Consider the following 13,708-nt stretch of genomic DNA (forward strand, 5'->3'; position numbering starts at 1 on the left):
ACACATACGGAGATTATTACAGTTCAGAATGGCAAGGGTTGTGATATGCATTTCTGCAGGTGCTATAGGAACACAGCACAGGGGCCCCTGTCCCTGCTGCGTACACCACAGAAGACTTCCTGGAAGAGGTGACAACTTGAACTTGAAGAATTGCTGGGAATGAGCCAGTTGAAGAGGGAAGTTAAGGAAGGGGATGAGTGTGAACTTCCTGAGGGCAGAGACTGCACTGTGTTCTGTTCCATCCCCACCCCAGTGTCTGGTGCTGTGCACAGCACACAGCAAAGCCTGGAACTCCAGTTAAGACAGCAGGACCAGAGGGGAGAGGATGGACTCCTGGGCTGCAGCAGGAGAGTGAACGAAGGGTGCACATCTCTGATAGAAACTTAGCAATGAACAAATCTGCTAAAGAGTGAAATTTCACATTTCTTGGAACTTTGCGTTTTGGAGGTCACATTTATACAAATACAATTTTGTTGTTATTTGATGTTGGAACGGCCAGAAATACATGTTGAAAGGAAAGAGATGCTCCAAGGTTACTGAACTGAAAAACAACTCGATTTCCGCAGACGTCTTCTAGCCGGTGAACATGCACGGCTGGCGTTCTCGCTTCTCAGAACTCAGCTGGAACCGGGTCTGCTGAGCCTCGTAACATGTCACAAAGTCCACGAAGGAACAGGCACTTCTCATCCAGTGCTTGTGTAGTCTCACTTTCCAGAGAGTTCTCATAAGTTTGGTCCTCGGGGTTTGAAAGCTGAGTGTGTATAAAGCAGAAAATTGACAAGAGCAAGAAGCATAATTATGTTAATAATTGTCAATTAGTGGTCATCTTTTGACAGAAAGGGACGCTCAGAGAAGGGAAAAATAACTCCCCTAAGGACACACAGAAGCATCAGCAAACCTGACAGACAGAAGGACCAAAATCTGTGCTCAGGGTCTCAACCCAGGAGGAATGAACAAAAATGTGGACTGGCTGTGTTAACAAAGAAACACCAGTCTCGGGCCATTTCGTGTGGCAGATAAGCGTCCTCTGAATCTGTCTGGTCCCCGCAGATAGCACAGCACAGATGCCCACGTCCCCAGTGTTCACACACAAAAGTCCATTCCTTGAATCATCACAAGAAATAACGCATTGTGTCCACTATGCTGTGTTTAATGGGTCAGGGAACCATGTGATACATTTTAGCAATATCAGCATCGGACGAGTGGGTGAGTCCTGGCTTTGCCCATAAGCTGTGACCTTGAGCAAGCGGGGACACTATTCCTCCTCTGGAACGTGAAAGCTATTGGTTGAAACAACAATCTCTCAAATTCTTGGAGTTCCACGAAGCTTGGACCAACTAGTATCTCTTAGATGACCTTGGCCGCGGAACCCAGATCCTGTTCAGAGCTGAGAGCGCCACCTGGTGATTCCAGCTTGTAAGTGACTTTTTTTTTTACTTCTTCCTGGGCCAGGCCAACCTAGTTTACAATTCCAGTTTAGACCTGCAGGACTGGTTTTTGTTGATTTGTTTTTTGTTTTTCACTTCTTGAAATTGCTTTTAAAATGTTGTGAATAAGTGTATTAATATTTTCCTGGGAGGAGGGTATATAGATTCATCACAAGGTTCTTAATCTTCCCACCCTGAACGAAGTTTAAGAACCACTAGTTAATTTAATTTTTTTTTTTTTTTTTTTTTTTAGAGACAGGGTCTCACTCAGTCGCTCAGGCTGGAGTGCAATGGCAAGATCATAGCTCACCGCAGCCTCAAACTCCTGGGCTCAAGCTATCCTCCTTCCTCAGCCTCCCCAGTAGCTGCGACTACAGCATGTGCCACTGTGCCCATCAGAGAACCATCACTTTAAGGAAGTGTCATGCTCAGGACAGGGGTCATTTATTCTATACACATAGGGTTTAGGGTGTGGCTTTATTTGGAAAGTTATTTCACCTCCAGAGCCTCAGCTTCCGCATCTGTAAAATGCAGATAAGAATTGTACCTGCTTCAGAGGTTTGCTCAAAGGATGGAAGAATTTGTTCCATGGTAGGTATGCCTGGCGGAAGCACACAGTACAATATTACAAGGGAGCTTTCTCAACATCGTATAGGAAGTCAGGCGTCAGCTGGAAAACCAGCCAGGATGCAAGTAGTACCATGCCTCTTAACACTGTCTCTACCAGCTTAGCAAGACTAAGTTCTTAGCACACTTGTTTTTGAGAAATGGGATTGAACTTTTGCAGGGGTAGGAGACAAGACTTAAGCAAACAATGATCAAGTACTGAGACCCTAAGAAGAGTGAGACCCCATTTCTACCAAAAATAGAGTGGTGTGCACCTTAGTCCCAGCTACTCTGGAGTCTGAGGTGGGAGGATCACTTGAGCCCAGGAGTTGGAGGCTGCAGTGAGCTATGATCATGCCACTGCACTCCAGCTTGGGTGACAGAGTGAGACCCTGTCTTTAAAAACAAACAAACAAATAAGAACCTGTAGTCTTCAGAAGTTGGTGAGACTGGTTTTCCCTGGGGAAGAGGACTTGGGGGTTGGGGATGGGTGGGCAGAAAGCTTACTTTCAAGATATAATTTCACCGTAAAATTGCTTAGATTTATTTTGTTTGATTCACTTTCTTGTTCACAGACATTAATGAAGTACTTCTATTCTCTGTACCATACATTTATCATTTTTTTCTCTTCCATTGTTCTTCCACTTTTCCATTCTCTTCTGCATTTAGAAAAAACAAACGATATCTAAGGAATAGGCATGTCACCTGCAGGAAATCCCTTCACCCTAGCTTTCTCAGGATAGCCCTGATTTTCCTAAGTTTCCATCTCCACAAATTAAATGAACTTGAGGTTGCCCCGCCACATGTCTCAATTTGGCGTTGGGAAAATAACATTTGTCCTGGCCAACAAATGCACTCAGTAGGTGAGTGTGAGATCAAAGAACAAAACAGTGATCAAAGAGTGTTTTTTACCTGAGTCATCTGTCTGCCTCCCAGCAGCTCTCATCACGGATGATCTCATTTATGCCTTTCCCAGTCAAAAGTTTCCCACCTTGGCGTTGTCTCGCTGGGGCAACGAGGGGCCGTTCCAGTGGTACAGGCTATAGAGAACAGGTTGTGTGTGTAGTTTAGTAACTTCCCAGTGGTAGCTTGAAATGGGCCATAGCGCAGGTATTTACACCATGGAAATTGGCAAACACTGCAAATTACCCGCCCCCACGCCCCCACCCAGAGAGTCTGTGGTTAAACATTTACCAGCACATTCCTAGGCTGCTCTTGGGTGTTACAGCCGGTGGTTCATCCAACCCTTGGTTGTCCATTTCCCTGATCCCTCTGCAAGTGGAGTTTCGCCTTCTGGGGGTGGATCTGCCTGCCAAGTTGCATGGTTCTTTGCTGCTCAGAGACACTAAACTTCAGCCCCCTGGTCACTAGTCTGGATAGGAGAGGGTGGGGCTCTGGTCAAAAATAGTAGACTCATTTGACAACTCTCATTTTTCAATCTCATCCTGCCACCTTTTTTTTTTTTTTTCTTTTTTCAGAGATGAGTTCTCCCTAAACTCCTGGGCTCAAGCAATCCTCCTGCCTCAGCCTCCCGAGTAGCTGGGATTACAGGTACAAGCCACTGCGCCTGGCACCTTGCCCCCTGCCTGCTTGTTCTTGGAACTTGGACTGATTTCAGGAACTTTCTTGCTACAGCATCCAAACACCCCAAGTCTTTCTCCTGGGCAGAAGGCTGAGGGGAGGTGGAGGAAAGCGATGTTACTGGAAGATTTAGCAGGTTTTCTTCTGCAAAGAATGAATCACGTTGATTTTGTCCCTGCTCCTTGAGGTGCCAGCCTGTGGGTCCCAGACCCATCCAAGGGGGAACAGGTAGGATTTTGTCATCCACCTTTTAGTTCCTCTGGACACTCAAGCTAGTCCCTACGGACACTCTCTTTCAGAAGCTCCCAGGGGACTATCTCTAGGTTGACCCAAGAAGCAGGTTGTTGCTAAGAAACCTTTCCAAATGACTTCTAGGGAGGAGACAATGACAAAAGGAGGATTGGGGCAGAAATAAAAGACATAAAGATAAGTTGCTTGAGGTTCCCCCATCGGGGTCCCAGACCCTCAGTGTCCTGTGCTGCCTGTAGCGGGCCCAGAGCATGTGCTGCACATCGGAGCAGTCTAGGACCAGGATGGGCAGGTCGGGGTTTGAGATCTTCAGCTCCACATTGTGTTTCTCCATGAAGTCCCTTCAGGGCTGGATAAGGGACCCCGAGTGCTGAGGACACTTTCTCCAATTCCCAGAAAGGCTGCAAGATATTTTGTTGTGAATGCATAGAAAATTGTATTGTATAATCATTTGGTTCCATTAAAATTGGTTAACCTGCAAAAAAAAAAAATTTACTTGAGACTTCAAAGATCTGAGCTGCCAAAGAGCTGGCTGTGGAATCAGGCAGGAGCCTCCGACTACGGTTCACACGGCTTCCTGGTTTACTTGCCTTGTAACTTAGACTCTTAGCACCATCTGTAAAGTGGGCGTAATCATACTTACCTCTCAGAGTTGGGACCAGGACTAAATGAACTAATGTATGTAAAGCACTGAGCCCAGAGCCCAGACTAAGTTTTCAATTCAACAAAACAAAACAAAACAGCCCACCTGGACACAGCAGTGCTAAGCCCCGTGGTCCAGATAGGGTTGATGGTGGGATTTAGGAGCCTTGACTAAGTGGCATGTCCCAGAGCCATGCCGTAGGTCTGTCAAGACCTTTATTGGTTCTCTTTGTACAAGTCAACCCAGTTTATCTCTTTTTTCTTTTTCCTTTTTTTTAGAGACAGAGTCTCTCTCACTCTGTCATCCAGGTTGGAGAGCAGTGGTGTGATCATAGCTCACTATAACGTCAAACTCCTGGGCTCAAGCGATCCTCCCGCCTCAGCCTCCCACGTAGCTGAGCCTACTGGTGCACATCACCATGCCTAGCTAATTTTTAAATTTTTTGTACAGACAGGGGTCTTGCTATGTTGCCCCGGCTGGTCTTGGTTTATCTTTACAACAATTCCATGAGGTGGATATCAGCTCTGTTTTGTAGGTGGGGAAACTAGGGCTCTAAAAGAACCCTACATTGCTGGGGACCCTCTGGGGAACCCCCAACTCACTGGACACTTTTCTAGGTGGGGCACTTCCTATTGTCTAGAGTGGCCTGAAATCCAAGTGGACGTCAGAGCAGAGCGTTTCCTAACACAGCTCCTGTCTCAGGGCTGGCCTGAGCACCTGCACCCAAGTCAAAGAGGCCAGCTCTGCTTAGGGGAATGCCTGTGTCTGCTCGCCTGGTGACACTCCAAGCATTCAGACACATGTCCCCTTGGCCCTGGCAGCCTTTGTATATGTGACAAGATTAGAACTTTGTTGGGCAGGATTTGGAGTTAGACAGACACGAGTCTAGTCCTCGCTTTACCACCAACCAGCTGTGTGACTTGGAATGTCACCTCCCAAAGCTGGAGGCTTCTCACTTATAAAATGGGATCAAATGTTTCCTTAGGTCCAAGGGTTGTAGGGAGGGCCCAGTGAGATTAGAACCCCCACATCGACTCAGCAAATGCCCGCTCTGTGCAATTCACCATGAGGCCACTGAAAGTTCCAGACCCTCAGCTGAAAACTTGCAGGTTATTGATTTTATTGATAGCTTGTTTAGTTCAGGTGAGGATGTGAGGTGTTTGCCAGGAAAGATGAGGAACTACAATACTCAAACCAATTAACTCTCGTTGGTTTATTCCACAAGTGTATATTGGGTGGCAACTAGGTGCCAGGCACTGGGCGTGCAGGAAAAAGTCTGGGTAGGGTAGAATTTATGTTCCATCACAAGGTCAAAGACGGAAAACAAGAACCAAAGAGGGAAAGCCCTGTCGAGAATTGGCTTTAGAGTTAAACATCTTTGAGCAGAGTTAAAAAAGGAAGAATTGCTCACTTTCATAGCTCAGTTCATATCCGGAGAAACACACTTTTTTTTTTTTTTTAACTGGTTTCAAGAGGATTTCCTCATGGAAGAAGCGTTTCAGTAAGGGGCCTTTGGGCAACAAAACCAACGATTTTAATAGCGATTTTTGTTTTTTCCCCTAACATTTTATGATGCACATTTTCAAACCTACAGAAAAGTCGAAAGAATGTGAATTCCTATATCCCCACCTCCCAGAGCCTGCAATTGATATTTTACTGTACTAATTTCAGTTTTTTTTTTAACAGGAAGTTTCTCCTACAGCTTTTCCTGAGGCTGTGACAGCCGCATTTTTCCCGGGACAGACGGCTGGGGCGCGGGCGCGGCGGGGACGCCAGGGAGTGTGGCTGGGTGCGGGTGGGGGAGCTCAAAAGGGAAAGACAAAAACAAAACTGGAGAAACAAGTCCTGCTCACGCTTGGCCCTCGCTCTTACTGTGTGGTCTCAGCCAGTTAATAGGAGAACCCGAGTCTCGTGGCTGCTTTTGGCTGGAAGGTCCTGGGATCGTCTTTCTCCTGCTCCCTCTGCAAAGGGTGGAAAAAAGGCGGCGATGGCGGCCCTGGCGCCCGCCCCGCGCACGGGGACACAGGCGACAGTCCCCCGGGACGCCCGGCGGGGACAGCGAGGGGGGCCCCGCGCAGTCTGCAGCCTGGCAACCGGCCTCTGCAGCCCGCGGGCCGGGGCGGGGGCGCGTCCTGCGGCAGCTGCAGGGCTCCGTCCCGCCCAGCTGTGCCCGCGACTCCAGCCCGCTGTCCCGGCCGGAGCGGACTCGGGGAGGGCCCAGCCTCGGCGCTCCGCCCCCGGCCCGGCGGGACCGGGCTCGGCGCGCCCTCGGCATAAAGCCTTCCTCCCCGGCCGCGGTAGAGGAAGCCGGGCTCCCGCCTGGACGGGGGGCGGGGGGAGCCCGCTCCTGTTGTTTTCCGCCGGCGGGAGCGGGCAGGCGGGCGCAGGGGGCGGGGTGCGCCCTCCCTCCCCGGCCGGGCGCCCCGGAGCGCGGATCCCAGCCCCGGACGTCGGGCTCTCCCGAGCATCCCTCCTTCCTGGGGGCCGAGGACAGTAGGACCACCCCGCGGTTCCGAGGACCCGGGAGGAGCAGTCGGTACCCCAGGGGCCGGGGCCCCCGGGCGCGCGCCCAGCCCAACCGGAGCCTGCGTTTCCCGAGCCGGGAGCCGGGGCGCGATGGCCGCAGGCGGCCGGGCGCCCGAGCCCCGCGTGCTCGTCTGCCTCGGGGCGCTCCTGGCCGGCTGGGTCGCCGCAGGTAAGGGGCCGCGATCCAGAGGAAAAAGTTGAGTTTTCCCGGGCAGCGATGGGGAGGGGACGGCGAGGGACCGAATTCCCTCCGACTCCACCCGAATCCGTGGTGGCCGCAGCCCCGAAGCCGCCCGGGGAGGGTCTTGGGTTTCCTGCCCGCAGCTCAGCTCTCTTTGCAGGAAGGAATTTTCCCGGCGCTCGGTGCAGGGCGAGATGTCCCCGGGCTCCTGGGGTGGGCAGCCGCCGGGGCTGCAGACGCTGGTGGGGAAGATGGGAGGCACGTGCTGGGGAAAGCGATTTTTTTTTTTTAAAGTGTCGGATGTAAATTCGCGTTCTGGTTTTAGGTGCTGCGCTGGGGCTCAAACTCTCCTTCCCCTGCCTAAGGTTGAACTCGCCTTACACCTGTAACCTGTGGCTCTCCTCACGCACCCCTGCGAGCCTACCTGTTTGGAGTAGCGCGTTCAAAGCTGTGCATTCACTTTTAAAAAACGTTTTATTGTGAAATACTTTCAGACTTACAAAAAAACTTCCCCTCATCCTTGACATGGTTGGCAAAAGGTCTTAAATGCTTCATCTGTACTCTGTTACAAAAAGAAAAAAGAATAGAAAGTTGCTTACAAAAAATATGTAGAATGTAAAAAGATTGAAAAAAATTTTTTTTGAATTTAATTCACCAGCTAATGCATGTCTACTGTGTGCAGGGAGTGTGGCGAGCAGGGAGCAGACTGGGGCGGAGGGAGCCAGGAGGCCGTGTAGATTGCCAGGATGCAGGTGGCGTGCTACCTTCCAGTGTTCCCAGCTGGCTGCCTCTTGCAGGTTTCTGGAGATGGGTCATAAATGGTGCCTGAGCTTCCTAGCAGCAAGTGCCAAAAGTTCCTAATTGTTAGGCTCTCACAAATTTTTATTTTGCTTTGTTTTTAGCAGTCGTTTAAAAACAGTAAAATTTCTCATAATCTAGATTTTCAGTTTCTCTGGGAAAATCTAAAGGTCTGGCAACACGGGGCCCATGTGCCCACCTGGAACTGAGCAGTGGTCATCGTCTTTTACCTAGAGCATGTGACCCCAAGTCCTGTCCCTGTTGTAGTACTTACCCCTGGCTCTCTTCAGGCATGGACATTACCTGCCGGCTTCTCCAGGCATTTAACTTAGTGATCACTGTGCCGGGCAGGAGGAGAGGAAGGACAGTCCCCAGGTGGTCATCTCCAGAAGTTAAAAGGTGATTATCCAGTATTCCCCTTTCCCCAGCTGTCTGCAGTGTTTCCTGCACTGTGAACACCAGGGGGCTGGGACATCAGAACCTTGGGCTGAAGCCATCCTGCTGGAATGAACCCTTTTGGGCTGACTGCTGCTCACCAGCTGGGGAGCCTGCCTCCCCTGCCATGCCTGGCTATTTTGATGCCCAAGCCTGTTTCACCTTTGTATATAGTACCAAGTGGCTTCCTGAGCTTGGTGTATTTCTGTTGTTTGTTTTTCAAGTTGGGAGTTGTCTTGGGGGGAAAAAATGTCATTCTCCTGACACTCTAGTGCAAATGAAGTTTATGCTTCCACTTGTCCCTGAGATTGTAAACACCAGGGCATTTTTTGGAAAAGTTGCTAGGAAAAACATAAATGTTTGGGTATAACTCCAACTCTTTAAATAATAATATAAGGGCGGCATCTAGGGAGTTTCTGTTTCTCCAGCCTTTGTTCCATGTTCTGAATTTAAGGATGGGGGACAACAGGGCCCTCTGAACACCATGTGAATGACTTCTTGCAGCACAGACTGTTACTATGTTTTCTTATCTCACCCTGCCTGGTATGGGAAACCAGAGTAAATCCCCGTGATCTGAAGCACTTGAGACCTGAATGACAATTCCACATCTCCCTGTGATTTGAGCAAATCACTTAAGTTTCCTGAACCTCAGTTTTCTCAAGACTAAAATGAGGCAGTGTAGGACTGTCAGCCATGGAACTAACACATCCTCCAGGACAACCCCTTCTGCATCTGTGTCAGACATCACTAATCGATGACTGTATTCTTCTCCACTGAGCCAGGACTCAACCTCATCTTCAACCCAGCCCTCAGGGCTGCCACATCTCTGGACTAGTTGAGCTCTAAGGGCACCTTCAGCAGCTTCAGTAGTTTAAAAAAAAAAAAATGGAGTGAGCAAAGCCAGGAGGAGAAGTGAAATGCCTTCAAATGGTTTCTTTTGTGATCATGTCATTCTATGCCTTAGAGGAGAAGACCAGGTTAGCTCAGGTTCTAAGACTAAAGTTTCACCGGAGCTTTTCCAAGCCACTGTTCCTTTATTCCTTTGCCCAGGAGTCAGGGAAAGGGCAGGCTGTGCAGATCTCAGGAACACACGCTGCATCTGTAACTCTAAAGTTCATCTTCTGCTCCTCGTGGGGACTGCCACCTGAGCACCCGGGTTCCCAGGTCTAAATTGTTTAACAATAATTGTTTAAAAACAATTCTCACCTGCTTTTGAAAGTGATCGTTAAGCATTTCTTGCTGTTTGGGAATCTCTAGCATTAGGTGACATTCTCCACCTTTCAGCAAGTGGCTTAGGCCTTTTTGCCCCCCCCCCCATCCTGAGCTGGCTCGGAAGTCTTTCGAGAGGGGTAAGGCCAAGGATGTGAGAGAGTCGGAACATCCCGTGGCTCCAGCTGGCATCAGGTCTTTCAAAGGGAGCCCCTTCTAACCAGACAAGAGGCCAAATACAGGTACCTCTTAGTCTTTCGTTTGTAAATGGGAAGGATTCCTGGAAGCAAGGGATAGTTCATTTCTTATAACACTTTTATTGATATAATTTGCATACCATAAAATTCACCCTTTGAAAGTGTACAATTCAGTGGTTTGAGTATATGCCAACTATCACCGCTAATGAACTACAGAATATTTTCAGCACCCCAGCAGGTTCTGTCCACAGTCCTGTCCCGGTGGCCTCTTTGTATGTGGCTGTCGATTGTGGAGGGGGCTGGAAAATGTGAGACTTCTCAGCAAAATGGGCTGCATTTGCTTCTTGTTCCCTAGTGCCAGTCTAATGCCAGAGCAGTGGCCCCTCAGCACCTGTTGGTCTTGAGTGGGCATCAGCATCACCTGGGCTTGTTAAACCACAGCCTACTGCCTGCCTCTTCCTAGTGTCCGATTTAGATGTTTTGGGGTGAGGCTTGATGATTGGCATTTCCAACAAGGCTGCTGTTGCCGACGTGGGCTTTTGAACACGCTTTTCTCTCTGCCTGGGACCCATCCTCACCTTTACCTGTCTGAGTGCTCCTTATCCGCTGGATCTGGGTTCAGCTTCCGGGAGGAATTCTCTCCTGACATTTGTCCCAGTTGGACTTAGGAGTCCTTTCTCTGAGGCCTTATCTTGGTATTTATCCTATTGCATTGTAATTTTCAGTATATTATCTCTTTGCCCCACTAGACTGTGAACTCCTGGAGGTTTCTGTTTTGTGCACTGTTGGATCCCCAGGGCCCGGCACCGGCCCTGGCCCGCGGGGGCACATGGGCACTGCCACCAGCCCATTCTTGCATGGAGCTTCCAGGACAGCCTTTAACTCCAGGGTCCTTTGGACCTGACCTGAGAGAGAGAGAGCGAAGCCAGGCAGCAGTGGGAACAAAGCCGAAGCCCTCCTCCTTCCACCTCTTCTGCATTTCTAGGCAAATAAAACCACTTGGGTTCTGCATTGGTTATTAATTGCTACAGTAGTGCTGCAACCAAACAACCACAAAACAACCAACGTGCTCATTGCTCACAGGCCTGGGTGGGTGGCTAGGTGGCTCTGCTGATCTTGCCTGGGCTCACTCGCATGTCTGGGGACAGACGGATGGGCTGGCTGGCTGAAGGCTGACCTGGAATGGCCTCAGCTGGAACAAGTGACTGAGACAATTTGGGTCTGTACCATGTCGTTTTTTTGTTTTTGTTTTTTTTTTAATTTCAGAGTTTTACGGCAATATGCACGTTTTGGTTACATAATTTGCTTTTGTACAGTTTGAGTCAAAGTTATAAGTGTGCCCTTCACCCAGTTAGTGTGTATTGTACCCATTAGGTGTGAATTTACTCATTCCCTCCTCCCACCTACTTGATTTCCCTTGAGTTTTATTTCCATATGTGCACATAAGCGTTGATTGATTAGTTCCAATTTAGTATTGAGTACATGTGTTTGTTTTTCCATTCTTGCAATACTTCACCAAGAAGAATGGTCTCCAGTTCCATCCAGGTTGTTACAAAAGATACTAGATCACCATTTTTTTTTTTTATGGCTGAGTAGTGCTCCATGGTATACATATACCACATGTTATTAATCCACTCATGTATTGACAGGCACTTGGGTTGTTTCCATATCTTTGCAATTGTGAATCGTGCTGCTATAAACATTCGAGTACAAGCATCTTTTTTATAAAATGTCTTTTTTTCCTTTGGGTAAATACCTAGTAGTGGGATTCCTGGATCAAATGGTGGGTCTGCTTTTAGTTCTTTGGGTATCTCCACACTACTTTCCACAGAGGTTGTACTACTTTGCAGTCCCACCTGCACCATGTGCTTTTCATACTCCCCCTGAAACCTCACTTGGGCATGTCTTTCTCATGGTGATGGCAAAGGATGAAAGTGAATAAGTCCAATTACACAAGCACGTTTTGTTCTATTTTCCTTTATTGTGGCAAAATACATGATATAAATTTTACCATCTTAACCATTAAGTATATAGTTCAGTGGTATTCAATACAGTCATAATGTTGTGCATCCCCGTTATCAATCTCTAGAACTCTTTTCATTTTTTTTTTTTTTTTTTTTGAGACAGAGTCTTGCTCTGTTGCCCGGGCTAGAGTGCCATGGCATCAACCTAGCTCACAGCAACCTCAAACTCCCAGGCTCAAGCAATCCTTCTGCCTCAGCCTCCCAAGTAGCTGGGACTACAGGCATGTGCCACTATGCCCTGCTAATCTTTTCATCTTGTAAAACTGGAACTTTGTACCCGTTAAACAGTAACTCCCACCCTCCCCACTCTCTGGCAACCACCATTCTACTTTCTGTCTCATTTGACTACTCTAACTACTCCTAAGTAGAATTGTACAGTATCTGCTTTTTGTGACTGGCTTATTTTGCTTAGCAAAATGTCCTCAAGGTTCATACATGTCATAGCATGTGCCAGAACTTCTTCCCTTTTTAAGGCTGAGTAATATTCCAGTGTATGCATATAGCACATTTTGTTGATCCGTTCATCTGTCAGTGGACACTGGGTTGCTTCCATGTTTTAACTATTGTGAATAGAGTTGCTATGAACAAATATCTCTGAGATTCTGCTTTCAATTCTTTTGGGTATATATCTAAAAGTGGAATCGCTGCATCATATGGTAGTTCTATTTTTAATTTTGGGGGAACCACCATACTGTTTTCCACAGAAGTCTTGCCATCTTTCACTCCTCCCAACAATACACAAGGGTTCTAATGTCTCCAAATCCTTACCCACACTTGCTATAATGGGCATGAGGTGGTATCTCATTTTGTTTTGATTTGCATTTCTCTGGTGATTATACACGAGCACTGTAAAAGCCTCTGCTTGGGTCATATTTGCTCACATCCCGTTGGCCTTAAAAAAGTCACATGGCTGAGCCCCCAGTAAGAGCGGAATAGCCCCAGAATGACACAGTGACGGGCTTGGATAGTAACTGGGATGGGGTCGGGAATTGTGGCTATGTTTGTGATCAGCCACAAGTTCATTAACGTCAATGACTGGCCAAGAATCCCAATACACAAGAGGCTCTATGTGTCATTTTATTTATTTATTATTTTTTTAAAGACAGTCTCACTCTGTCACCCAGGCTGAAGTACAGTGGCATCATCATAGTTCACTGCAACCTCATACTCTTAGGCTCAAGCAATTCTCCTGCCTCAGCCTCCCAAATAGCTGGGGCTACAGGCACACGCTACCATGTCCAGCTAATTTTTAAATTTTTTTGTAGAGACAGAGTCTTGCTAAGTTGCCTAGGCTGGTCCCAAACTCCTGGCCTCAAGTGATCCTCCTGTCTCAGCCTCCCAAAATGCTGGGATTACAGATGTGAGCCTTTGCACCCAGCCTGTTATTACATCTTAAAAACACACACCTGATTTCTTTAAAAAATCCTAATGCAGAGGGACTGTCTAAAAAGGGAGGTTGCTTGGAGATCAAGATAGGTAGTAACAGCCTCATCTTCTTTTGCACAGGATTGGAGGCTGTTGTCATCGGAGAAGTTCATGAGAATGTTACCCTGTACTGTGGCAACATCTCGGGACCGAGGGGCCTGGTGACCTGGTACCGGAACTCCTCGGAGCCTGTGTTCCTTGTCTCCTCCAATTCTAGCCTCCCGCCAGCCTCGCCCCGCTTCTCTCTGGTCAACGCCAGCTCCCTGCACATCGAGGCACTGAGCCTGCAAGATGAGAGCAACTACACCTGCCAGGAGATCCTGAATGTGACTCGGTGGTTCCACGTGTGGCTGCAGGTGGCCAGTAAGTGGGGATGGTGGGACTAGGGCTGGGGAGGTGCTCACAGC

The 13,708-nt window shown here is 48.3% G+C and overlaps 1 protein-coding gene and 1 long non-coding RNA gene across 5 annotated transcripts in view; one reads left to right on the forward strand and one right to left on the reverse strand.

Annotated features, from left to right (window-relative positions):
- Positions 1-410: 410 nt before the first annotated feature.
- On the reverse strand, positions 411-3,932 carry LOC123626152. Of its 2 annotated transcripts, none has more exons than XR_006730762.1 (3): positions 3,228-3,932; positions 2,946-3,073; positions 411-751 (listed from the first exon to the last, which is right to left on the reverse strand). It is a non-coding gene; the product is annotated as an uncharacterized LOC123626152 (long non-coding RNA). The 2 variants fall into 2 exon arrangements; XR_006730761.1 differs by lacking the exon at positions 411-751 and adding an exon at positions 2,489-2,692.
- A 2,861-nt stretch (positions 3,933-6,793) lies between these two features.
- Positions 6,794-13,708, forward strand: part of VSIG10 (V-set and immunoglobulin domain containing 10) — a 28,950-nt gene continuing 22,035 nt past the window's right edge. The window contains exons 1-2 of one of the 3 annotated variants that reach the window (XR_006730763.1): positions 6,794-7,201; positions 13,383-13,664. Coding sequence is in view for 2 of the 3 variants with exons in the window: in XM_045535040.1 (XP_045390996.1) it covers positions 7,123-7,201; positions 13,383-13,664 (361 nt within the window). In the remaining variant the exon portion in view is untranslated. The remainder of the gene's footprint in view (positions 7,202-13,382; positions 13,665-13,708) is intronic. The other 2 variants (XM_045535040.1, XM_045535039.1) reach the window with 2 other exon arrangements.

The sequence above is a fragment of the Lemur catta genome, chromosome 21, assembly GCF_020740605.2.
Source record: "Lemur catta isolate mLemCat1 chromosome 21, mLemCat1.pri, whole genome shotgun sequence".
NCBI lineage: Eukaryota > Metazoa > Chordata > Mammalia > Primates > Lemuridae > Lemur > Lemur catta.